Raw genomic sequence first — 27,073 nt, 5'->3', positions numbered from 1 at the left:
TTAAAAGTTTTTTAATTAAAGGAAAAAAAACCACACCAAATGTGAAAGGCTAGAAGTGGGCGATGGAGCAGAAATGAAATTGAAGAGCATACAGAAGGAAGAGGTGAGCGAAGGCGGGAGGTGACGACTTGGACATGGTGATGTTGGCCTCAGTTTCTCTTCTTCTGTCTGGATCCTGGTTCTGCTTCTAGGTGCCAGAGCCCCACTAGCATGACCAGGATTGAGATACCTTAAATACAGACAGACAGGATTAGTGGCCGACATAAGCACCATGCTTTCTTATATTGCTTGTATAACGCTGGTCCTTAAGGCAGGGACAGCTCCTGTGGGAGTTCCAGGGTCACTCAATACTTACTTGCCACCGTGAGGGGTGCTATGGTGGCAATTGTGGGAGTCCCGGTCCCAAATACAAACAGCTCAAACACGAAGTGCCCCACGGCAATGAAGAAGGTCAACAGCGTGATGTAGTAGAGCCTACAGGGGAACAGACAGAAATGGGACTGAAGGTACAGCTTATTCAGTGCAGAGGAAGTGGTCAGACTTGAAACACACAAATCAAAACCCAGGAAATGACTATGGCTAAAGAAAAAGGAGACTTGGTCCTGTGAAAGACCTGGTTGCTTGATCCCATCAACTTTATTCATGTCTAGGGCAAAACTGAAGCTTTCAACTGCTAAATTGAGAGGAGAATGACCCAGCCATCCAGAGTGGCTTTGCAAGTCTTAGCCAGGTGGTGAAACCAGTGATAGTAAAGCAGAGTCTGGAGTATGGCAATCCTACATAGTGTAGATGATTTTGGATCAACCACACTTACACGTTCTACTTGCTCAAATTGTCTTGACTCTAATCCAAGCCCGCTTTGCACGTGTCTGGTCAGGGGCTGGTCAGCGCTCATCTGAAGGATGCCACCGAATGAAGGGCATGAACGAGGAATGGGTGGTAAGGGCATTTCTGGGGCTTTTGGATGCTTTTGCAACATGGGCGGCATCTTAAAATACTTTGCATCTTAACCTAGCAAAATGGTCAGAGGGAGGACACAGTGACAACCTCACAGGAAGAGAACTTGTTCCTCAGTTTTGACAAGGAGGTGGGGAAGACAGAAGTTATAGGATGATGGGCCAATTTGATTGCTGGTATCTTTTTAAAAAACTATTTCATAATTAATTCATTTAAAAAATCAAATTAATTTATTTAATCAAAAATTTTAAAATTATGAAATACTTCAAACATACAAAATATCATACATAATAGAATTTGTCTCTATACAACCAATACCCTATTACGTCAAATCTCAGTGTCTTGACATTCTTGCTTCAGATACATTTTTCCTAAGAAATAAAATATTACAAAATTCAGTTCAAGTTTCCTGTGGATCCTCTTTCCACCCTGATCCCATTCTACTGCCTCCCTTCTCCCCAGAGGAAATAATATCTTAAGGTTGATTTTTGTTATTCCTGTTCATATTTTTACACACTTAATAAACATGTATGTAAGGGTTGATTTTTTTTTTTTGAAGTGAAAGTATTTTTTTTTTTTAGAGAAATACACGTTAAATGGGCAGAATGCAGACTGTCTCAGAAAGTAAGAGCAACTGGGAATTGATTTCAAATTTCTGGTTAGGGAGGGGATAGAATCAGAGAGCATATCAGAAGCACATAGACCAAAATCCCAGGCTTTAAAAATAAAGTTGGAAATAGAAATCAGCATTTCCAGCTGTCCTGTGTTGGGTGAAGGGGAAATGAATGGGTAAGAGAGGTAAAGATAAGTCTCAGCTGTCTCAGCTCATCCCCAAAGCACAACAAACAAAAGATACTACCCTTCTACTTGTCAGTAACTCTTCATCATGGTAAAGGTTGTTAAAATGATTGAAGTGAAGTGAAGCCACTCAGTCGTGTCTGACTGTTTGTGACCCCATGGACTGTAGCCCAACAGGCTCCTCCGTCCATGGGGTTTTCCAGGAAAGAGTACTGGAGTGGGTTGCCATTTCCTTCTCCAGAGGATCTTCCCAACACAGGGATCAAACCCGGGTCTCCTGCATTGGAGGCAGACGCCTTACCGTCTGAGCCACAGGGAAGTCCCTAAAATGATTATGCAGTCCTTACTCCCTCCCAGTTACCCTGAGAGGGTGCAGGAGTCTCATTTTCTACATGAAGGGACTGAGATGCAGAGAAGGTCTATAATAAACTTGCTGCTTCAAAGCTATTACCAATAGAAATGAGACCAGAGCCTATTTTCCAGTTTTCATTCTTGGGCCTCAGAGTGTTTCCACTAAATCATGTTGCTTCCAAAAACACATGTCAATCTAGAACAAGTAGTCCATAGTTTCAGGTTCAAAAATACGAAAAAATAAAGTTGAACAGATCACAGTACTAATACCTCTCAAATCCCACTTGTCCTAGTTTAAATGAATTGAGTCTCTAATACACAGATCTACAGAATCAGCAAAAAAAAATCACTGCTTTCCAGGGCTACTAGAAGGAGACTTAATCAATGTCATGTGGAAGCATCTGGTACAATAAGAGGGGCTCAATAAATATCACCATCTCCTCTCTTGCCCAGGTGCTGAGAGTCTGGCTAACACAAAATAATTTTAGTATGAAGCTCTTTTGGTGGCCTCATTTGGGGACCTGAGCAGTTTCCACCTTGATTGAGGTGATAATTGGTGCTGGAAAGAAATCTTGAGCCCCTTCCAGTGGCCAGTTCGGATTACAACAGTATGTAGTCTGTATGAGGACTTCCCAGGTGGCAAAGAGGTAAAGAACTTGCCTGCCAATGCTGGAACTCAAGAGATGCAGGTTTGATCCATCCCTGAGTCAGGAAGATCCCCTGGAGTAGGAAATGGCAACCTGCTCCAGTATTCTTGCCTGGAAAATACCATGGACAGAGGAGCCTGGTGGCTACAGTCCATGGGGTCGCAAAGAGTTGGACTTGAGTGTGCACCCACACATGCACGCAGTCTGTGTGAGTCCTCTGAAGAGGCAGAATACAGAGGAGTGCTCAGTTCTCTGTGACCCTCACTTCATGACTCTGTGTAAACACACAGCTGTTTACTGGTGGGCTCATGATGTCATGGATTGTGATTTTTTTCATCCCTGCCTCTCAAGGAGGAATGTGAGAATAAGGTATGTCATGGCCTCTCTAAAAAGAGCAAGCACACTTCCTCTTTAGTAGAAGAAAGGCTGACTCGTTAGGAAAGAAGTAGAGGGATATGATGCAGGCCACTGGATCACAACATAACCAGTTTGCTTGTGTCCGTTTCAAAGATTTTTTAAGATTTAAAGACCTTCAGGACTGGAAGGAATGGTACCTAGTAATCTTTTATCTTCACATCCTAGGTTACTGTATCAAATCATAGGCCATATGATGGAATCATAGTGCATCATAATAGTGCTTCTTGACTCTGGGCACTTATTAGAATCAACCGAAGAAATTTTATCGAATTACCCAGACCAGGATACCAGATCAGTTAAATCATACACTCTGGAGATGGGCCCAGGAACCCCTGGTACTATCTAAAGCCTTGCCTCATTGATTTTAATCATAAACAAGTCTCCAAGGGAGGACCACAATGGCTCTGCTTAGCACCCATTGCCAACACAGGGAGATGCTGTTCCCTCCCTTACATACATTTTGTTGTGAATGTCGATGACGCAGAGGCCACGAACCACTGATGAGAGCAGCATCCAGATTCCGAAGGTCCGAGCTTGGAGGCCATTCACTGTGCAGCAGAAACAAGCAGGAGTGTTGAGAAGGGTGGGTCAGGGTTCCCTCCAAACTCCTCCAACTTCAATGGAGGAGTCAGAGAGCTGAGCCTGTGATCCCTTTGGCTGGGCAAGTACAGGCTCTTAGGCTGCACGTGGGAACTAGAAGGAATGGAAAGAATTCCAGAAGGAGAACTGGTTCACCTTTTCAAAGGCCTACAGTTGAATGGGCAAGTTACAAGAGTAGAAACACAATGAGTAGCCCGCTTCAGCAGTAACTCCTGGGTTAGTGGTTTACGGCTCTGCCTGGAAGCTGCTCTGGTATTGGTGAAGCCCAGTGAGTCTGAATCAGGGTATGTGTGGGGCAACACGGTGGAGAGAGGTCTGTCAATACAAGATGCCAGGAGGTCAGCAGACTTTCAGTGAGGCTGATGCAGGAGAGAACACAGAAATACTGAGCTCTGTCTAGAGAGCCACACCTGGTCTATAAGAGACCCAGGTCCCTGGATCTCCTGAATTCAGATCTATATTATGTGAATATATAGGCTGGTTTCCTGTGCGTGTGGGAAGGGAACAAAGTACTGGTGTTAGCCAGGGCCACTCTGCTCTTGCTAGCTTCATTCTGGCACTGCTGTGTTAAATTTCTTGTCCAGAGAGCTTAAATCACAGTCCATCATAACAGTGCTTCTTGACCCTGGGCATTTATTAGAATCAACTGTAGAAGTTATAAAATTACCAAGACCTGGATACAAGATCAGTTAAATCATATAGTCTGGAGGTGGGCCCAGGAACCCCTGTTATTTTCTAAAGCCTTGCCTTGTTGATTTTGATGTACTGATATTGATCTATGGTGTAAAGCAAAGATACCTTCTTTGCTAGTCTGGTGAACAAGAGACATTTTAAGGGGCAAGACTCACAACCAAAATACCTTTCAGTATTTTCCTTTAAGATTTTTCAGCCTTTGGAAAACCAGATGGCAATACCAAGTTCACAAGCCCACAGATCTTTAGATGGTAGTCATTTTGAGAAAAAAATCCCATATCCCAAACTAATATCTAGTGGTTAATCCTGGAGAGCTATATCCTTTCTTTTTTTCCTTTTCACATTTTTTATTAAGCATTTTGATAGCTTTTCTGATGAAAAGACAGGAAATTTCTCTTTTCTCTTTCTATATATGTCTCTCTGAGTGAGAAATAAAAGTGGAGTATCTCAGTAATCCTAACCAGAGTAGACATCAGGTAAAATTCTTCCACTGGATGCTCCAGGGTCCTGCTATCACCAGCAAAGTACCAGGAGGTCATTAGGGACCTATTTCCGGGCTCTGTGTGCATGCAGGCCTGCGCAGGCTCACACACACAGTTCTGCTCACCTAGATGCCCTTCGGCAAATCACATAACCCCTGGGCTTTTCTGTCTCAATTTTAAATTAAAGGGCTAGGCCAGATGACCTCTAAAAGCCTGTGTTCCTGGACCACCGGAGGACAGAACTGGAGGGTGAAAACTTCAATTGTTCCACCAAGTTTTCCAGGTTCTCTAAGCCTATTGTACTTGAGCTTTGTTCAAAGTGAGCCTTAGCCTGCTTACTTTCATTTTATACCCAGATGTTGCAGAAATGTGAGCTAGGTCAGAGCCTGAATCTGGGTTACCTATAAACGTGACACACAATTGTCACTACTATGAAAGGGTGCTGCAGCTCAAGCCACCCCACATATCAGAGCAAGGAAGCACACGCTGAGATGTGCAACCACTCTCTACAGAGAGACTTAGGACAATGGGGAAAGCCATCAGGGGCCTGCGGAAGTTCTCTTTTCGAAACCAACCTGGGATATCTTTTCAGGGTCTGTGTCATGGTTTAAGAAGACCTTGGCTTAGTAATTCTCCATATGCAATGTACGGTATAAACGATATGCACCATGACCTGATTTCTGAAAGAAGCTAACAAGAAAACCTTCTTCATGGTTTCCTATCAGGCAGCAGAGTCATCAAGGAACTCTGTTTCCTCACTTGTCCTTGTAATGGTATTTGTACAGACCAGCTGCCGAGGGCAGTGTAAAATGAAGGGAAAGGTATTCAGAGAAGCTTGCAGGCAAAAAGACCAACTGTTATCCACCAAGTCTGTTACTCTAGTAGCTGAGGCTCGATAGCTTAGGCAGCATCAGAATCACCCTGGCAGTTTCTAAAAAGAACTTCCTGTGACCCATCCAGGGGGTGAAGGATTCAGTAATTAGGTCTGGAGAGGGAAATGGCCGTCTGCGTTTTGTTTGGTTTTAGTTTTTCACAGCTATTGTGATGTACAGCCAGGTCTGGGACCACCACTTAGGCCACTCCCACAAAGGATGCAGATTTTTGCTTTCTTACCCAGGTCTGGCTTGCTGGTATAGATCTTTTCATAGAGAAAGGTGTGATCTCGGAAGCCCTGCAGCGAGGAACCCATAGCTATGACAGACGTCATCACCAGCCAGCTTCGTAACACGTTCAGGAATCGGCTCATGGCTCCCCTCCAACCTGAGAGGGCTTTTTGCCTTGGAAACAAAAGCAAAGGGCAGGAGACAACAGATGGTTAATGTGCTTCAACCGTAAGCTCTGCAGTTAACCTGTGTCCCACTCATGAGGGCTGTACTACTCTCACTTTGTCAGTCATTTCATAAACTCTTCTCCCAAGTACCTGAGGCTCATCTACCCCCATGCACCTTTCATAGGGTTGGCACACTGCCTTTGAATATCTACCTTAAATCAAAGTGTGCTGACCAGAGTAAAAAGGCTAAATAATGCAGTGGGTGGAAATGACAAACCCACTGGGAAAAATGGAAAGAAAGGAAACAGAGGAGAGGAAGGTGTCCAAACATCACTATAAAGAAACAAAATGGACTTTGGTGTAAGATTTACGGAAATTAGTCTCAATATTTCATCATACTAATAGTGGTGAGTCAAAAGTATACTCTGAAATAAGTAGCACCATGCTTATTTTTTTCTAAGGAATTTCCCAAAATATTAGCCTAAATCAGAACTCTCATCTCTTGGCTGAAATCAGTCCCCTGGGATCTTTACTTCTAACCTGGTGCTTCACATCATTCTTTTGAAATGCAAGTACCTCAAAGCTGATTATAAAACTTCTAACAGAAACCTGCCTGGCTTCTGGTGACTGATCCTTCCAAGCACAGATAAGCCTTGTACGTCTGCATGGCATCTAGGTTTGAGGAGAATATTTACATGCTTTATGTTTTCTCTTCAGACAGGGACACCATGTTCCATAAATTAGGAAAACAATATAAAAGTTAAAAATAACTAAATTGTGGTGACTTGAGAAATAGTGAGAAAATTACATGGAGAAGGAAACAGCAATGTTGGTATTGGGTTGTGGAAGAAATTACAGTTATTGAGTACTTATATACACCATGTATTGTGCCAAGCACCTGTCATATATTATCTCATTGAATCCTTAAACAAGGTCGGGAGACACTATTAATATTTCCACTTACAGATGAGGGCTGCAATAGAGATGTTAAGTGACATGCTTGAGGTTACACAGTCAATAGGTGAAAGAGCTGAGATACAAAGCATGGTCTATTGGACTCTAAGATGGTCTCACTGAGCATATTTTGATGAAGTTTCCATTTTTGAGAGAGGCAAGCAAACCATAGCCACCTGTCTTCAAGTGGGATAGAAAATACCATTGGGCTATGTACTTTTTATTTAAAAAACAGAACAAAATGTTAGATCAACCCTTGCTGAGCACTGATTCAAATTATCTTGGTTTAAATGAAAACCATGTAGATAAAAATCTAATCATGGAGTTGCTTCTTCCCATCTTTGTTATGTGACCCATAACACATATGGTTTATCTACTGTCTGGTTAATTTCTTTGGCCTGAAGTGGCACTAAATTATCACGCTTCCTTTGTCACTTTGATAGTAGGCCTTTTGTTAGGGTCCTAAATTACTCAGCTGAAACAAATGATAACGTCAGTAATGTCTCAAGACAGTGTGACACACCAAAAAACAAAGAAAGTTCCAGAGGTGGAAGGGTCAGTGGATGAACCTCTCAGTACAAATGGGTCACAAAAGTGGACTCTGTCAAAGTCCAGAGAGAATGAAGCTCTAATGGAATCACAAGCAGCTACAGCATGGGCCAAGATACACACACTCCCCTCCCCTCACCATCCTCCTTGTTATCTCACCCTCCCTCAGTAGGAGGCTTCAGCTCTCAGAGTCAGAAAAGCTGCATGGATGGCCACCCTCTTTGACAGAACTTATGCCCGCTTCACAGACACTCTCAGAAACTCCAGAAGATAGCTGATGAAGGCAGAGCCGGAGCACTCTTCCAAACTCCTCTGCCAGCCCCTCAGCATGGCTTCCTTAATGCTTTTGGGGGCCTCTGAGAGAATCCAACACATGTTCCCAAATTTCGCCCTGCCCCAGGCCAGGAAAGGTGTGGTGTTTAGTAGAGTCGGGAGTGAGTGGTTCCTTTCCTGGCCTCACTATTCAGTAGCTGTGTGACCGTGGGCAAGTAATTCACACTTTACAGCTTAGGTTTCCTTACCTGCAAAATGAAGACTAAAATGACCTATTCCGAGGGTTATTATAAGAATTACTTTAGAAAGCAAAGGTACCTCTCATTGTGCCAGGCTCCGAGTGGCCACTCATTCGTTCATCGATTCACTCGTTCTGTACCTACCAAGCTTTCTTCGTTCTCCCAGCTCCCTCTCCGCTTGGTCTCTGAAATCTCTTTTCTCCCTACAATGTTGCCTCCCGAACATCTTCCTTCTATCCCATCTGCATTGTTCCAGGCTGTGCGGATCCTCTCCATTAGAAGCCACACAGATACCTACCTCCCCCACCACGTACACCCTACCTGGCGAGAGTGCTCTCAGCACAGAAGCAGCAGCAGCAAAGAGACTGCCCCAGCACAGCTCCAGACCTGAGTCTACCTGAGCCCTTGTCCCCGCCCCCACTCTCAGCCCGGCTCCAGGATTGGTTTGTGGCCATCAGTCCTCGTTCTGATTGGCTGTTTAGGTTATGCTGGAGCAGGCAACCCCTTTACTGCCAATCTGTGGTTGGCGCTGCCCAAGCCCACCCCCTGATGCTGAAGCTGAAACTCCAGTACTTTGGCACCTGATACAAACAAGTGGCTCATTGGAAAAGACCCTGAAACTGGGAAAGATTGAAGGCAGGATGAGAAGTGGATGACAAAGGATGAGGTGGTTGTGTTAGGTAGTTAGAACAGGAAAAGGAGTCCAGAATGGTGGTGGCTAAAAGAGAAGGAAGGGAAAATAGAACAAAGGAAGGTCTGTGTGCTGGAGTGAAGACCTCAGATAAGACAAACAGCACTCCTGGCTAGGCCAGTTTACATAGCACAGGCCCCGGGGGAGGAGAAAAAACATATAAAGAGAGGAATCAAAATTGGGCCAAGGGCCTCTCTTCTCGCGCCTTTTGGTTTGGCATGCCCTCACGTCTGGAGGATGTATTTTCCTTTACTTTCTGAATAAAACTGAGCTGTAACACTTTTCCACTCGAGGGCTGTAACACTGGTCTATCCGAAGGCTGTGACACTGGTCCGATCGAGGGCTGTAATGGTGGTCCATCCATCGCTTCAAATTTTTGTTGCAACAAGACAGAACCGAGGAAATTTCAAACTCCCCTGACATCTACCGTGCCATGACTTGGATTTAACCTGGCTGAAACAACATCAGCTCTTCCCCTGCAAGGAGGAGGCCAAGCACAGCAGGAGCCCAACTCAGCCAATGCTCCCATGGTGGAAGCTCCACCTGAAGAAAACCCAGTGCAGGGGAAGTGACAGAAGCCCAGTGTACTGGGAACCAGGACAGCGAAAAAGAAACTCAGCAGAAAGCTCCTGTGGCTCAGTCTCAGATTGCAGAAGACCTCCAGTTAAGGTAGGAGGTCCTTGTTCCTATGGCTGGAAAGACATATACCTAACAAATCTTAATTTCTTTACAATCTCTCGTTTCTTGTTTCCTCAAACCCCCCATGAACAGGTAGGTGATTGGCAGTGGGTGCAAATGAGGGACGCTGGCAGGGACTCTTCCTCAGTGTGTCCCAAAGGCTCCACTATCTGCTGGGCCCCAGTAGGTGTTGCCTAAGTGGTTGGGGGTTCTTCTGTCCTTAATCTTCTTTGTGCCAAGGGTCAGGCCAATGAAAACTGTGAGCACAGGTCAGGTATTTAGCGGATTTTCTGGCAGGTAATGAAGATTCCTTGGCACGTTTTTCCCACTGGTTTTTCCTCCTGTCCTTTGCTCCTCTCTCCTGGGACTTGAGCCCGGCCAAAACCCGTGGTGTCTGGCTTCAGGACCTAATGAAACTTAGGCTCTGATGTCTCATTGCAAAAATTCGGTTAGAGACACAGCAATAGGTAACAGGTGGATTTATTTCGATTCAGAGAAAAGCACATGCCACAGGGTGAGGGCCATCGCAGAGGAGACTGAGGTGGCCATGGAATGTGGTGTGGTTAGTTTCCCAGAGCTGAGTGATTTCATATGGTAATGAGTGGGAGGATCATCCCAACCATTGGTGAACTACCCACTCACTGTCTTTTGAGAGTGCCTTGGAACTGTCCTGCCACCTCTTGCTGTGTCATTTAGCTTACACATTGGGGATCAAGGTTTAGTTCGATTTGTCATCTTGGGCCCATTTGATTTTAATTGGTTTATGTTATGGTCTTGCGCTATGTCATTCTTTCAAAAGTTGTGCCCTGCCCCCTTCCCTCCTGTTTCATGCTCTTTTCCTGAGGCCTGTCCAGGCTCACAATGTTGCCTCTACAATCTTCTGGAGGGACAACCTGAAAATAGCTGGCCCTTGGGAGGGAAATACTGTATAATATACAATCCCTCTGGATAGTCAGGCCTTCACCTTCCATGTTTCCTACAACATGTGCAACAACAGCATCTCTCAGTGAACCTGCTAGGGAGGGTGACAGGCATGCAATGCCCATTAGAAGGCCATCTGTCGGTGGCATCCCTTCAAGGGCAGTTGGGCTTCCGGGGATAATGTTTGCCACTTTGGGAGTTAGCCCTGCAGGCTGTTTGGGCCCAAATCCTTACCACCGTTCTCTTAAAGTTACAGACATTCTCCCGGATCAAATCTCAACTCCACTTTTATGTAGCATTTGGTCTGCTGCCTCTTATCAATTTGTTCTTAAGCCACTTACTAACTCCTACAACCAGGACCCTGCCCCCTTGTAGGTGACATTGCTCCACCCCGCTTATTATTAAGACACTCTTAATGTCCCTAACAGGGCCAGATAACCCACTCCTTTGTCATTACTTCTGTTATTACCTAAAGTGGATCTATGATAATGAAATGTTTACCATTGGAGACACCCTAATCTGCTCTTATGGAGGACTAGGGGAGGAAATCAGTGACTTAGATTCCCTTAGAGCAGTAAGAGGATAAGGCTTATGGCTGCTTCACCAGGTTCCCAGTCTCAGGGCACAGGCTTGGACTGCTTTACATCATGATATCATTCCCATCTGCAGTGAACAAACTGGCAATGAGTTAAAATTACAACCCCTTAGTCCTACCCAGCACTGGTCATGCTGGAGAACTTGGGGATGCTCAACTCCAGTCCAGGGGTCCCAGGAGGCCAACCTGCCTCGACCTGCATGGGTATCTGTTCCTCGAAAGGTTGTCACACCTCAACCTGCTTGGATATCGGCCAGTCCAGCGGTCCCAGGAGGTCGACGTGCCTCGACCTGCCCCAACCTGCCCCGACCTGCCTGGGGATTCAATCTCCAGGAGGCTGCCATGCCTCAGCTTACCTGGGGATCTGCACCCTGACCTGGGGATGGCTGGCTCTCAGATTGCAACAGTACTGGGTAGGTACTTCAAAAGACTCACCCTTAAAGGAGTCCACCCATGGAAATTGGAGGAGGCCTATTAGATTTTTCTTTTTCTTTTCCTCCCTGTCATCACTGTCTTTCTGATGGGAAATAACCAATCCACTTCCCAACAGACGCCCTTGAGATGTATCCTTGATAACTGGAAGCTGTTCCATTCTCTCACTCTAAGGAGAAGTTGCTTAAAATTCTTTTGTGCCACTGCGTGGCCACAGTATCCTCTAGGGGACAAGGAACACTGGCCTGAGGATGGAATTTTAAATTACAATGCCACTGTGCAGCTAGACTTATTCTGCAAAAGACAAGAGAAATGGACAGAGGTCCCCTATGTCCAAATTTTCTTCCGAATAAGAGATATGAAGGAACTCTGTCTTAAGTATGGGATTGTTGTATGCCCTGAAAGTGAGCCTACTGTTTTAGCCACATGCTCCAGGAAACAAACTCACTCAGAAGGACAATGCAGATAGTGGAGTGCAGTTTATTACACTGGTGGGCCCAAGGCAGAGTCTCCTCTTAGGCAAGGACCCCGACCAGTTTTTGCGAAAACCTTATATACCCTAAGTGTACATGTTCAAACCCACCTCCCCAAATTCCTTGAAACTAGTCTGGACAAAGTAAAAGAGAGATACGATCAAAGTTAACCCATGATTCGTGTGCCATAAGCCTAGGTGGTTAAACAGTGGACATTTATCAATAGGCCTGTGTTCATACCCCAATAAGCATAATAGAATTTACGACTCAGTTCTGTTACAGAGATAATTAGCATATTCTTTTAGGCGACGGAGAGTCTAGGTAGGTACAAGTCCTGAGGCTCTTTCATCCGGGGGTCTGGTTTTCCATTGGTATGCCGTTTCCATAGACACAGGGCACAAAGCTCAGAGTCCATTGGGAGGGTGACCATGCGTGTAGCCAATGTTCACAGTCTGGCCTAAGACGGAGTCCTGCTTTCAAAATGGAGCCTGTTCTGTCTGTTCCTTCCTTCACTACTAGGCAAATGTGCTAGGCACAGACTACCAAGAAAAGGAACCCCTGGGTGAAGGCTCACCTCCCATGGCTCCCGAATTGCCTGGTGCTCCTTCCTTGTATCCAAACATGCCCCCATATCCAGGAGCACCCCCTCCACAAAAGGCAACTCGAGTATGTCCCTTAGTCAAAACTGGAGGAGAATTTGTACCAACCTGGGTCCATAAGACTAAGAACCTCTTAGAACTAAGATGGATCAAACAAGACCTGGGAAGCTATACAGATGACCCAGGCAAATATATAGATACATTCCAACACATTACCTTGGCCTTTGATTTGACATGGAAGGACATTGTAGTCATATTTAGTCAAATTTTATCTGACCCTGAACATACTAGGGTCTTAAAGGAAGCCCAAAGGTATGCTATGGGGCTTCACAGGTCAAGCAATAAATACCCAGTAGGGGAAACTGCGGTTCCCTCCTCAGATCCTAGTTGGAATTATAATGACCCTGAGCACATCTGGGAAAGGGATCATTTTCTGACCTGTGTGAAGGCAGGACTGAAAGCAGCCCAGCAAAAAGTAATCAGCTGTGCCCGAGTCTCAGCAATAACTCAGGAGCCCAACAAGAACCCCACTGCCTTTCTAAGAAGGCTAAAGAGGCCCTCCAGAAGTTTACCAACCTGGACTTAGACTCCTACAAGGGACAGGTGATTTTAAAGGACAAATTCCTGCCCCAACGTGCATCAGACATCAGGATAAAGTTACGACAGCTATAGCAGCAGGACCCTACTGCCTCTTTAGATGAGATGGCCCAGACAGCCACCAACACCTTTTATAACGGAGAACAGGAGAGGGAGGCCAAGGCTCAGGAAAGGGAGAAAAGGAAAGAGACAAGGCATGCCTGATGCTGACTGCCTTCCAGGGAAGCCCTATGGCAAACCCCGAGCCCATGAAGGACAAGGCACGAGGCAAATGCTTAATCTGTAGACAGGTGTGGCATTGGGCCAAAGACTGTCTAAACCATGACAAGTCTCCTAAAATGGCTTGCTACAAATGCCATCAACTGGGAGAATGGGTGGCACTCTGCCCTCAGGACTCAAGAGCCTCAAGGTCAAGTGCCAAGCCTTCCCTCATGATGGTTCAACAGGACTGAAGTGGCCTGCTCCAGCCTGTCAATCATGGGGCTGGAGCCAAGGTTGCAACTGGATGTGGCAGGTAGCTCTGAGAATTTCTTGGTTGACACAGGGGCTACCTACCGTGTCCTGATGTCCTACTCCAGAGCCTTCACCTCCCAAACCTGTACCATTTTGGGTGATACAGGAAAAACAATTACTAAAAGATTGACCCAAGCACTTCTTTTTTGCTGGGACGGACAAATATTTTCCCAGTTTCTGGTGGTTCCTGAGTGTCCTCCTCCCTTATTGGGAAGAGATCTTTCCCTGCCTTTGAAATCTTGCAGCTATTGCAATCCTGATAGAAGATGCTTTAGAACTCTCTCTTGGGGGCAAACTATTTTTTACCAGCCACCAAGTGAAACAACTCCTGAATGGGAGAGGCCATTTATGGATGTCTGATCAAAGAATCCTCAGATATCAAGTGCTGATGGAAAATTCAGGCCTGACTATATCCCCTTGTAAGGTTCTTAACCCTGCCACCCTCCTGCCTACCCCCGAGGGCTCTCTCCTCTTTCACTCTTGCCTAGAAACCTTGGACCACTGGACAAAACCCCCAGAGGGATTTTCAGAAGATCCTCTGACCAATCCTGAGAAAATCTGGTACACTGATGGAGGCAGCTTTGTCTTGGATGGAAAAAGAAGAGCCGGATGTGCAATAGTCTCCAATTTTGAGCCCATAGAGGCTAAACTTTGCCACCAGGTACTTCAGCCAAATTTGCTGAGCTCATAGACCTGACTTGAGCTTTAGAGCTGCGAAAAGGAAAAAGAGTAGCCATTTATACTGACTCCAAGTATGCCTTTCTGGTGCTACATGCTCATGCTGCTATTTGGAAAGAAAGGGGCCACTGGCCACCTAAGCGTCCCCAATCAAATATGGTGATCAATTCCTTAGGCTCTTAGAGGCAGTTCATCTGCCCTCTAAGGTTTCAGTCTCCCACTGTAAAGGACCCCAAAAAGGGAGCACTGAAGTGGCACGAGGGAACCAAGCAGCTGATCAGGCAGCTAAGAGAGCAACATTATAGAACAATGACCTAATAGGGGTTGCCACCTTAGTTCCACAGACTAATTTGCCAGAAACTTCTTCATATATTGAAGGGAGACTCTTAAAGCTAAGAATGAGGACTTTCAAGAAGATCATATGGGATGTTTCCAAAGGAGGGACTCCTTTTTCTGCCTGGGAACCTCCAATGGAAGTTGGTTAACTCCTTACATGCTGCCACTCATTTAGGGGAGAAGGTCCCCCAAAGATTACTAGAAAGGTCCTTCAGAGGAACAGGCCTCCAAACAACTATAAGGCAAGTGGTTGGTTTCCTGTTGTCCCACTTGCCAATTAAAAAACAACCCCCAAGGAGCTCGAAGACCCCAGCTGGCCCAGCCCTTCCAAGGATGTGGCACCTACCCAGGAGAGGTCTTGCAGAGGGACTTCACCCAGATGTCAGTTTCTCAAGGGTATAAATACCTATTAGTCATGAGAGATACATTCACAGAGTAGATTGAAGGCTTTCCCACACAGACTGAGAAGGTTGAGGAGGTGGTTAAAAAAACAAAAAAAAAACTGCTCCATGAAATAATTCTGAGATTTGGTCTGCCCATGTCATTACAAAGTGACAGTGGGACATCATTTACTTCTAAGGTCACCCAAAGGTCTCTAAAGCATTGGGCATTACTTAGTATCTCCATTGTGCCTGGAGGCCTCAGTCTTCAGGAAAAGTAGAAAGAGCCAACCAATTCTTAAAATCAGTGATAAAAAAGCTAACCCAGAAGACTTCCCTGGGATGGAAGGAGGCTTTACCAATAGCTCTCCTCCACACCTATATTGCCCCTAAGGAATAGGTTGTTCTTAGTCCTTATTAGGTGCTATATTGAGGCCTCTTGTTTATGTCAATGACCTCTTCCTAGATCCAGAGGCTCAGACCCTCTGGTTTATACCATGGCCATTGGGCAATATCCACAAGGATATACGCTTGTGGGGTGTCAACCAGGACCCAAAATATTCTAAAGAGTCACCACTATATGGGTGACTCAAGTCCTAATTAAAGGGAGTTTAATTACGGACTCAAGTCCTAATTAAAGCCTGGAAGGATGGGCCCCCAAAAGCTCAACTCCAGCCCACATGGAAGAGCCCCTACCCTGTAATACTTTCTACCCCCACAGCAGTCAAGGTACTAGGATATGACTCCTGGATTCACTACTCACAAGTCAAGCCATGGAAGAAAACAGAAGAGGACACTCAGTACACCTGTGAGCCCCGGGGAGATCTTGGATACCTATTCAGAACTACAAATGAGTGCCATTCTAATGAACACCCTCAAAATTAAGTTTCTGGGGATAAGATTTCTCTGGATAGCTCTAAAGAGCCAACACAGCTGGGAAGGTGTTGTATTCCAAAATAGACAGGAGATAGACCTCCTGATCCCTAAACAAGGAGGGACTTGAGCCATCTTGAATGAGACCTGTTGTTAGTCCTCAAGAAAAACATTATAGATCCTACAGGACCTCAAAGAATGAGCTGGGGAGTTCTTGGAGTGGCTATAATCTCTCTTTGGGGGATCCTCCTGGCGATGGGAAATTTGGAGTTGGGTAATGCCCCTACTATTCCCTGTCATCACTATATTAATGCTGCTTATGACTGCTCCATGTATTATCAATTGTCTAACCCATTTTGTCTCTGCCCAGGTCAAACATGCTACAACATGCAGAGCCAGTTCAACAAAGATATATAAAACTACTGCCAACCACAGGAAATATCACTCACCCTTAGATGGACACCACTGTAAGGACTCTGAGGCCTGAGACTAGCAAGATGGCGAGGCCCAATGCCCCTCGCCATCCCAGTTCAGCAGGAAGTAGCCAAAAAGTCCTCACGCCCCTATTCCCAAGGAACTGGGCCGCCCATCTCTTGAGGGGGGAATGTTAAGGAGTTAGAATAGGAAAAAGGAGTCCAGAATGGTGGTGGCTAGAAGTCAAGGAAGGGAAAAGCCTGTGAAAATAAAACAAAGGAAGGTCCAAGGACCAGAGTGAGGACCTCAGGTAAAACAAACAGCACTCCTGGCTAGCCCAATTTACCTAGGGCAGGCTCAGAGGGAGGAGGAAAAACATGTAGAAAGAGGAGCCAAATTGGGCCAGGGGCCTCTCTTCTCTTCACGTCTTTTGGGTTGGCATACCTTCATGCCTCGAGGACGTATTTTCCTTTACTTTCTGAATAAACAGCTGTAACACGGAGCTGTGGCACTGGTCCATCCAAGGGCTGTAATGCTGGTCTGCCCATCACTTCAAAGTTTTGTTGCAATGAGACAGGACCGAGGAAGTTACAAACTCCCTGGACAGCTGGATGACTTCACTGACTGGATGGACATGAGTTAGAGTAATCTCCAGGAGCTGGTGATGGACAGAAAGCCTGGCATGCTGCAGTCCATGGGGCTGCAAAGAGTCGGACATGACTGAGCGACTGAACTGACTGAAGCCTCACCCCCAGGACACCGCCCTTGCAGCGAACCCTCTTGTTGAGCGCAGCAGAACAACTCCCGGTTCGGAGTCAATCTTTTTGGGATGGAGGGGGAAAGAGCAGGGAAAAAGAAGTCAAGACTCCTGTGGAGCCCTGCTAGGGAAGGAGGGAGGAGGTAGGCGCAGAACACTGTCCCCACCTGCCCACCCGAGCGGTGGGAAGATGAAACAAGTAAAGGTCTGCACCCACGCTCTCCTCCCTGGAGAGGGGCGCCCCTGAGCCCGGGCGGCGCCAGCAGCTGTACCTCCCTCTCCTTGTCCAGGAACAGTCGTTGGCTTCCGGGTGCTCTGGGCTGAATCGCAGCAGCTGCGGCTCCCCGCGTCCTTTCCATGGGAAGCTTCTGAGGACCTTCCTGAGATGGGCTGAGCCATGGGTGCATCTGAGAGCCTGATCCCTTTAGGGAGAGGACACTCCTCGGGCGAGTGCCCTCAATCTTCCTATCACCCTGTCTCTTCCTGCCCAGCTCGCAGCCTAGACAGGTTGGCATCCCTTTGTCGCTTGGAGGTTTAGTTTGTTTTTTATTAATTTAAGGGACTTCCCAACATTTTGGGAAATTCTGAGAAATCCTGTCGGGGATACTCGGAAGAAAACCTTGAGATTGTACCCTACTGCCCATTTCGCTGAACTTGTGTAGGGATCCTTGTGGGAATTGCCTTTCCTCGCCCCCTATTTACGTTATCAGATATATTAATGCACAGAAAAATAAGGTTTGGAAAGATTGAATGCTCATCTTTGAGTAATAGGATTTATGGTCATTCAAATATTTTCTTATCTGTTATTTCTATTCCATCCTCAAACACACAATGGAATGTACCTTTTCTTTATTATTTTAACTAGAAATAGGCTAATTTTAATGTCTATTTGATATTTGGATCATAGTTTATGATTTTCAGTAAGGGAGAATAATTTTTGAGAGCGTTTGGATGGACAGTCTCCCCCCACCACCCCCACCCAACTATTTATAGCCTTGATTCAGCAGAATATATTCATTTTTTGCTGGAATTTATTTCAGTGGAATCATGATCTTATTTTACCTGTGCTTGTCATAAAGTCTAAAGAGATATTTGCTAGGATCTTAAAACTTGTGTTTTTCTTAACTCATGTCAGGTTTCGCTAGCAAGGAACCTATGTTTTACGCAATCAACCACCTATCTCACATTGTCCTCAAAGTTAAGTAAGCCTGTCCTTTTGGTGCACGTTAGATATAATATGTAAAAGAAACACAAGAAACTTAATAGCCACTCTTCAAATACACAGAGGACAGACAATATGTTTGAAAAATAAAATCTTGATCTTTGTGTCATATGTGAGGCACTGTGAAAAAAGCTAAGCCTCGAGAGGTTGGACAGTATTTAGGTAAATATCCATTTTCATTACATAGAAGATCACCAGCAATGATGAACAAAAAGACAGCTGTGTTACATTTCAGATCCTTTGTCTCTCTTGCAGGAATCTGTGCCACCCAAATTGTTTGATCCAGTGAATGTGCAAGGAAAGGTCTCTGAGGCCCCCGTCTGCTGACTGCATGACAAACTCTAAAGGAAATGCCAGTCATGATGGCTTGGGACCTGGAGGAAACAGCATCATCCTTAGAGGGTGAGGAGGTGGTAAGCCAAGAGTAAGGAATAGCAAGCCTGCTTTTGATCCTTTGCCTTCAGGTTGGAAGATAGTTCTCTTTTATTTTACTCCTATCCTCTTTTACCAATATCCTTCCTTTGGTGTTATCTGACTCTGGTTTTAGCCTCCATACATGGTCTAATTTGGGATCTTTTTTAGGGGTGACCATCAGCTATCTGAAATGAGATAAGGCTCTGTTTCTGGCCTCGTGAGTGAACATCGGCCCTAGATGGTACAGGTAGTAGCTCTTAGTCAACTCTTGATCAGAGCTCCTAACATAGGAGTTTTTAAATTTTTTAGATATGGAAGAAAAGTAGGTCTCCCAACACTGTGACATTGGTTATTTTCTCCAAAGCCTTTAGGATGATAGAGTGATGATAATAATAAGTTATTTGAGTAAGTGTGGGACAGGCCATTAGAATTCTGAGGCCTGTGCTGTCTATTGAGACACATGGCTTTCTCAAGCTCTTTTAGATAAGAGTCAAGTTTCTTAATTGCTGGATTCTCACAAGAATATAAATGAAGATAGTGCTAAGCGTAGCTGTTATGGGTGATGGTAAGGGCTTTAATTGCTGTATCCCATTTAACAATAACATCTGAAGATGTTATTATTCCCAATTAACTAAGCTCAGCCCCACAGATATCAAAGAACTTCCTTAGGGTCGCATGGAGATTAAGTGATAGATTGAGATTTGGACCTAGGTTCCTGGATTTTGAAACTCTTAGATGTTTGGCCTCCTTTAATATTATTACATGACACAGAGAGCAAAGAGAGAATCTGGCTTAAAGATAAGAGTAGTTTTTAAAGTTTTCTGTAAGTCCACTAGGATTCATGTGCTATGTCATCTGAAAAGTGGGGATAGTATCTCCCAGGCTGAATATAATAGAATAATGTGTATAAAATTACCTTTAAATGACAAAGTGCTATACAAATGTTAGGGCATTATTCTTGCTGGATTTAATATTGATTTTAAAGTATATTTCTTATAATACAGTAGAAGATTATATTATTTAATTAGAAAAAAATATTGAAACATTAGTAAAGCTTTGGGGAGAGGCTTTTCATCACATTATGTCATAGAAAATAATACAGATTTGTTATTATTAATGTATTTGGGTCATTCTCATTCAGGGTAATTAAATGGGTAATTTCCTCTGGGAACTTTGCCTTTTTGTGACTTTTTCTCTGTGCTGCCTCTTAACCATTTCACCACATTGTTAACTTGTGCAGGCATCCATCTTTCTGATTCAAAATCTTCTTTTACTTTATGACCGTCTCTTTTATTAGTGGTCGGGAAGATCCCCTGGAGAAGGAAATGGCAACCCACTCCAGTATTCTTGCCTGGAGAATCCCATGGATGGAGGAGCCTGGTGGGCTACAGCCCACGGGGTCGCAAAGAATCGGACACAACTGAGCGACTTCACTTCACTTAGGGGTTGGGCTCACAAGCATTAGATTGAACTATAAGAAATTGCTGTTCTGGTAAGTCAAAGATGGTCAAAATATTGAGGATTTTAGATGACTCAACATGACTTCATTTTATTTTAGATGACTCAAACTAATTTTATTTTAGTAAGTACTCTGTGCATACTTGCTGCCCGAATGACTAACTTAATGAATGAATATATCTGGAATTTATTAATGTATAAAGTAGCAAGATCATTCATGTAGAAGGTAAAACTTCAATTTTATTTCCTAAAGACAGCAACATGAAGACTATTTTTGCTTAGTTTGCATAAGCTCCCGTTCTTGGGTGGTCTCTCGTTAACACTTGTAAGTGGAGAATACCAGGAACATCATAGATACCTGGACCACCACTGTGAGCCTTCACCATTTGAAAACTGAATGATTGCTTGAGGGTAGAGGCTTTCCAAATTGTAGTCCTTTCTCATCACACCAGATGAGAAGACTGTAATCACAGGTGATCTAGTAGCAATTTTAGTAACTGCCATAACTTAGAAGTAGTGATAAATACCAATGTTATTTTGAGATGTCTGGAACAACTGTCATGTGGTACAAAAAACCTGTCATTTCAGATGGAGTTGAAGGCGCAGGTAATGCTAATACTACTGTGGCTTGTTGCCTATATTCGTAATTGAGAAGTGCTAAATTTCTAGTAGAAGTTAGTGAAAATACAGGTGTAATTCCACCCCACCTCCACCTCAGTTCATGTTGATGGACATTTGCTCCTCTTACTTTTAAACTCCTACTGTTGAGTTTTGATTGTTAATGTTCCATCAGCTCATGTCTATGAAACACTTGTTTTATACTTTAGGAATCTTAAAGTCAATCTTGTTCACGCTTGGAGGAACAAGCTTATATTTCTACAGTTTTGGAAGTTCGAAGGTCTTAAATCATCTAGGATGTTGACTTGATCCCAAGATATCTCTCCATGCATATCTGCTAGATCTGCTCAGATCCCCAGGCTATATTAAAGTATTCATGGTTTGCAATCCTGGACATTAGAGCTAGAAACTGTCCAGGCATCCTTGTTTTGCACGACATTCTTTGCAATAGTAAATGTAAAGGGGCTATTTTTCTATATTTTCCTTGGGGATCCCAAATTACAGATTTATACATATAGATGTGGAAATGTTCATTTGGTATATAGGTTCTATAGTCCTTAAAAAGTATTTAATTCTGATTGTAAAAGCTGCCTTATTATCCGTTAAAAAGATCATCAACAAATGATTATACAGCAAGTGCTACAGTCCAGAGAAATACATCTCTGGATGCAGGAGCTGGGGAAGGCTCCAGGGAGGTGGTGAGATGAGCTGGGCTATAGAGAGCGGGATTATGAACAGAGAAAGTGGGGAAGGCATTTCCAGCACAGACATTGGGATGAACGAGGCTTAGAGGCTTTGAGTTATGTAGGCTGGATCCAAAGAGTGAATAGTATCTGTTTCTCATGAAATAACTGTTTAAAAACCAAAATGTTCTTAGGCTTTCAATAAAGTAAACCATAAAACTAGTCTACTTTGGTTACTAATCCAAGTTTTTTGTTCTTTCATGTCTGTAAAAGTGTAATTTCTTAACATGTCCTGGTTTCTGGTGTAAATGAAAATTTAAAGTCCCAATTTTCATTTTCCTAATCATTTTGATTAGCAGTGGCCACAGGACTGGAAAAGGTCAGTTTTCATTCCAGTCCCTAAGAAAGGCAATGCCAAAGAATGCTCAAACTACCACACAATTGCACTCATCTCACATGCTAGCACAGTAATGCTCAAAATTCTCCAAGCCAGGCTTCAGCAATATGTGAACCATGAACTTCCAGATGTTCAAGCTGGTTTTAGGAAAGGCAGAGGAACCAGAGATCAAACTGCCAACATCTGCTGGATCATCGAAAAAGCAAGAGAGTTCCAGAAAAACATGTGTTTCTGCTTTATTGACTATGCCAAAGCCTTTGACTGTGTGGATCACAATAAACTGTGGAAAATTCTGAAAGAGATAGGAATACCAGACCACCTGACCTGCCTCTTGAGAAACCTGTATGCAGCCCAGGAAGCAACAGTTAGAACTGGACATGGAATAACAGACTGGTTCCAAATAGGAAAAGGAGTACGTTAAGGCTGTATATTGTCACCCTGCTTATTTAACTTATATGCAGAGTACATCATGAGAAATGCTGGGCTGGAAGAAGCACAAGCTGGAATCAAGATTGCCAGGAGAAATATCAATAACCTCAGATATGCAGATGACACCACCCTTATGTCAGAAAGTGAAGAGGAACTAAAGAGCCTCTTGATGAAAGTGAAAGAGGAGAGTGAAAAAGTTGGCTTAAAGCTCAACATTCAGAAAACTAAGGTCATGGCATCTGGTCCCATCACGTCATGGCAAATAGATGTGGAAACAATGGAAACAGTGGCTGACTTAATTTTTCTGGGCTCCAAAATCACTGCAGATGGTGACTGCAGCCATGGAATAAAAAGACACTTATTCCTTGGAAGGAAAGTTATGACCAACCTAGATAGCATATTAAAAAGCAGAGACATTACTTTGTCAACAAAGGTCTGTCTAGTCAAGGCTATTGTTTTTCCAATGGTCATGTATGGATGTGAGAGTTGGACTATAAAGAAAGCTGAACGCCAAAGAATTGATGCTTTTGAACTGTGGTGTTGGAGACTCTTGAGAGTCCCTTGGACTGCAAGGAGATCCAACCAGTCCATCCTAAAGGAGATCAGTCCTGGGTGTTCATTGCAGGGACTGATGTTGAAGCTGAAACTCCAATCCTTTGACCACCTGATGCGAAGAGCTGACTCTTTTGAAAAGACCCTGATGCTGGGAAAGATTAAGGGCAGGAGGAGAAGGGGATAACAGAGGATGAGATGATGGGATGGCATCACTGAACCAATGGATATGGGTTTGGGTGGACCCTGGGAGTTGGTGATGGACAGGGAGGCCTGGTGTGCTGCAGTTCATGGGGTCGCAGAGTCAGACATGACTGAGCAACTGAACTGAACTGAACTGAATCATTTTGAATCTTTTCCCTTTACTGCCAACTGGTGGGAACATGCTTTTAGTGACAATGCAGCGCCTGCCGTAAGTGTTTTTAGGTCGACCTTACAGAATTAACGATTCATCTACTACCTGTTTTCTCTTTTCAGAAGTTCTCTGAAAAGATTCTCTGTCAGGATGTGGCTTTCTACAGATAGTATGATTCAGGCCTTGGCTCTTGTCGGTTGTGTGTGCTTATTGTGTTCCTGACTCTTGTCAAACATTTTTACCTTTTATAGTAATGCTTCATTTGTAGGTGCTAAGGCACAGTGGTGCCAGTTTGCAGCTAGAGGTGGATTGACAAGGATCTTTAGTTTCTAAAGTTTCTGTCTAAAAAGCTTGATAGTTTAACCTGCCTATTTTTTCCTCTATCCTCTGACTTAGAAATATAGTGAAGAAAAAAAAAGTTGAAAGGGATCATAGGAATAATTTGCCCCATTTTACAGGTATTTAAGGTGGTGCTTTTTAATACTGTTCATACTGTTTATGGGGTTCTCAACGCAAGAATTCCAGCTGAGCTATTTCAAATCCTAAAAGATGATGCTGTGAAAGTGCTGCACTCAATATGCCAGCAAATTTGGAAAACACTGCAGTGGCCACATCATTCCAGTCCCAAAGAAAGGCAATGCCAAAGAATGCTCAAGCTATTGCACAGCTGCACTCATCCACACGCTTGTAAAGTAATGCTCAAAATACTTCCAGATGTTCAGCTGGATTTAGAAAAGGCAGAGGAACCAGAGATCAAGTTGCCAACATCTGCTGGATCATCGAAAAAACAAGAGAGTTCCAGAAAAACATCTACTTCTGCTTTATTGACTACACAAAAGCCTTTGACTGTGTGGATCACAACAAACTGTGGAAAATTCTTCAGTAGATGGGAATACCAGACCACCTGACCTGCCTCTTGAGAAATCTGTATGCAGCCCAGGAAGCAACAGTTAGATCTGGACATGGAACAACAGACTGGTTCCAAATCGGGAAAGGAGTACATCAAGGCTATATATTGTCACCATGTTTATTTAACTTATATGCAGAGTACATCATAAGAAATGCTGGGCTGGATGAAGCACAAGCTGGAATCAAGATTGCCAGGAGAAATATCAATAACCTCAGATATGCAGATGACACCACCCTTATGGGAGAAAGTAAAAAAGAACTAAAGATCCTCTTGATGAAAGTGAAAGAGGGTGAAAAAGCTGGCTTAAAACTCAACATTCAGAAAACTAAGATCATGGCATCTGGTCCCATGACTTCATGGCAAATAGATGGGGAACAATGGAAACAGTGGCTGACTTTATTTTTCTAGGCTCCAAAATCACTGCAGATGGTGACTGCAGCCATGAAATTAAAAGATGCTTGCTCCTTGAAAGAAAAGTTATGGCAAAACCTAGACAGCATATTAAAAAGCAGAGACATTACTTTGTCAACAAAGGTTTGTCTAGTCAAAGCTATGGTTTTTCCAGTAGTCAGGTATGGATGTGAGAGTTGGATAATGAAGAAAGCTGAGCGATGAAGAATTGATGCTTTTGAACTGCAGTGTAGGAAAAGACTCTTAAGAGTCCCTTGGACAGCAAGGAGTTCCAACCTGTTCATCATAAAGGAAATCAGTCCTGAATATTCATTGGAAGGACTGATACTGAAGCTGAAACTGCAATACTTTGGCCACCTGACTGAAGAACTAACTCATTTAGTTAGTTGGTGAAGAACTAACTCATTTGAAAAGACCCTGATGCTGGGAAAGATGGAAGGCGGGAGGAGAAGGGGATGACAGAGGATGAGATGGTTGGATGGCATCACCGACTCAATGGACATGAGTTAGAGTAAACTCCGGGAGTTGATGATGGACAGGGAGGCCTGATGTGCTGCAGTCCATGGTGGTGCAAAGAGTCGGACACGACTGAGCAACTGAACTGAAACTGAACTAAAATTTTGTCAGCTTTGAGAATCATTTTAAAGAGTTAACTTTTTATTTTATTTTTGCTATTGTTTTTCTATTCTTGATGTTTGTTGTTTAGTCGCTAAGTCATGTCCAACTCCTTGCTACCCCTTGGACTATAACACACCAGGCTCCCCTGTCCTTCACTGTCTCCTTGAGTTTGCTCAGATTCATGTTTTTGAGTCACTGAGTTGGTCATGCTATTCAACCATCTTACCCTCTGCCATCCACTTCTCTTTTGCATTCAATCTTTCCCAACTTCAGGGTCTTTTTCTATCACTCGGCTCTTTCTATCAGGCGTCCAAAGTATTGGAGCCTCAGTGTCAGCATCAGTCCTTCCAATTAATATTCAGAGTTGATTTCCCTTAGGATTGACTGATTTGTTGTAGTCTGAGGGACTCTCAAAAGAGTCTTCTGCAGCACCACAATTCTAAAGCATCAATTCTTTGACACTCAACCTTCTTTATGGTCCAAATCTCACATCCATACATGACTACTGGAAAAACCATAGCTTTGACTAGGCAGAACTTTGTTTGTAAAGTAATGTCTTTGCTTTTTAATGTGCTGTCTAGGTTGGTCATAGCTTTTCATCCAAGGAGCAAGCATCTTTTAATTTCTTAATTCAGATGGCTGCATTCACCATCTACAGTGATTTTGGAGCCCCCCAAAATAAAGTCTCTCACTGTTTCCATTGTTTCCCTATCTATTTGCCATGAAGTGATGGCCCAGATGCCATGGTCTTATTCTGATGAATCAAGGGTATAAATAGCTGGGGGGGGGGGGGGGGGGGGGGGGGGAATCTTCCCTCCAAACGCTCTAAAAAATTATTCTTCCTTGTTGAAAATCACAAACTATGATCCGAATATCAAATCAACATTAAAACTAGCCTATTTCTAATTAAAATACTTTAATAAAGAAAAGGTACATTTCATTGTGTTTGAGGATGGACTGGAAATAATAGATAAGAAAATGTTTGAATGACCATAAATCCTGTTACTCAAAGATGAGCATTCAAACTTTCCAAACATTAATTTTTTATGCATTAACACATGTGATAACGTAAATAGGGGACGAGGAAAGGCAATTCCGACAAAGATCCCTACAATGTTCAGCGAAATGGGCAGTATGGAACAATCTCAAGGTTTTCTTCTGAGTATCCCCAACAGGATTTCTCAGAATTTCCAAAAATGTTGGGAAGTCCCTTAAATTAATAAAAAAACAAACTAAACCTCCAAGCGACGAAGGAATGCCAACCTGTCCTAGGCTGCAAGTTGGGCAGGAAGAGACAGGACGATCGGAAGATAGTGGGCACTAGCCCGAGGAGTGTCCCCTCCCTAAAAGGATCAGGCTCTCAGATCCACCCATGGCTCACCCCATCCCAGGAAGGTCCTCAGAAGCTTCCCATGGAAAGGAAGCGGAGAGCCGAAGCCGCTGCGATTCAGCCCAGCGCGCACGGACGCCAACGACTGTTTCCGGACAAAGAGAGGGAAGTGCAGCGGCCGGCGCCCGCCGGGACTCGGGGGCGCCCCTCTCTCCGGAGAGGAGGGCGCGGGCGCAAGCCTTTACCTGTTTCATCTTCCCATCGCTCGGGGCGGGCAGGCGGGGACAGCGCTCTGCGCCTACCACCCTCCTCCTTCACCGGCCGGTCTTCAAAGAAGTCTTGAATTCTTTTATCCGCTCTTTTCCCCGCCGACCCCAAAAGATTGTCTCCGAACCCGGAGTTGTTCTGCTGCGCTCAACAGGTGTGTTCACTGCAAGGGCCGAGTGCTGGGGTTGAGGCTTGGGCAGCTGATTAGCGGTAAAGGGGTCCGAGACCCAGGGCGTCCCCCA

At 44.2% G+C, this 27,073-nt stretch overlaps 1 protein-coding gene across 5 annotated transcripts; it reads right to left on the bottom strand.

Moving 5' to 3' along the window:
- Positions 1–27,038, bottom strand: LOC122443880 (ergosterol biosynthetic protein 28 homolog). 5 transcript variants are annotated; one of them, XM_043472604.1, is made up of 6 exons: positions 26,810–27,038; positions 16,855–17,110; positions 6,059–6,222; positions 3,628–3,718; positions 356–474; positions 1–229 (listed from the first exon to the last, which is right to left on the bottom strand). In XM_043472604.1, exons 3-6 carry the CDS (start codon positions 6,189–6,191, stop codon positions 150–152), a joined length of 423 nt encoding a protein of 140 aa, XP_043328539.1. In that variant the 5' UTR covers positions 6,192–6,222; positions 16,855–17,110; positions 26,810–27,038; the 3' UTR covers positions 1–149. The 5 variants fall into 5 exon arrangements, with proteins under 5 accessions (XP_043328539.1, XP_043328537.1, XP_043328535.1 ...); XM_043472602.1 differs by lacking the exon at positions 16,855–17,110; XM_043472600.1 differs by lacking the exons at positions 16,855–17,110; positions 26,810–27,038 and adding an exon at positions 26,616–26,752.
- Positions 27,039–27,073: the final 35 nt, after the last annotated feature.

This window comes from Cervus canadensis, chromosome 6 (genome assembly GCF_019320065.1).
Source record: "Cervus canadensis isolate Bull #8, Minnesota chromosome 6, ASM1932006v1, whole genome shotgun sequence".
Classification (NCBI taxonomy): Eukaryota; Metazoa; Chordata; class Mammalia; order Artiodactyla; family Cervidae; genus Cervus; species Cervus canadensis.
Note: the sequence above shows the minus strand (reverse complement) of the source record. Positions and strands in the feature narration are given on the sequence as shown.

Coding starts and splice junctions, on each gene's coding strand:
- LOC122443880 (XM_043472600.1), bottom strand. Junction 475..3,627: donor ATCGACATTCACAACAAAAT/GTATGTAAGGGA, acceptor GTTCCCCTGTAG/GCTCTACTACATCACGCTGT. Junction 230..355: donor AGCACCCCTCACGGTGGCAA/GTAAGTATTGAG, acceptor TCTGTATTTAAG/GTATCTCAATCCTGGTCATG.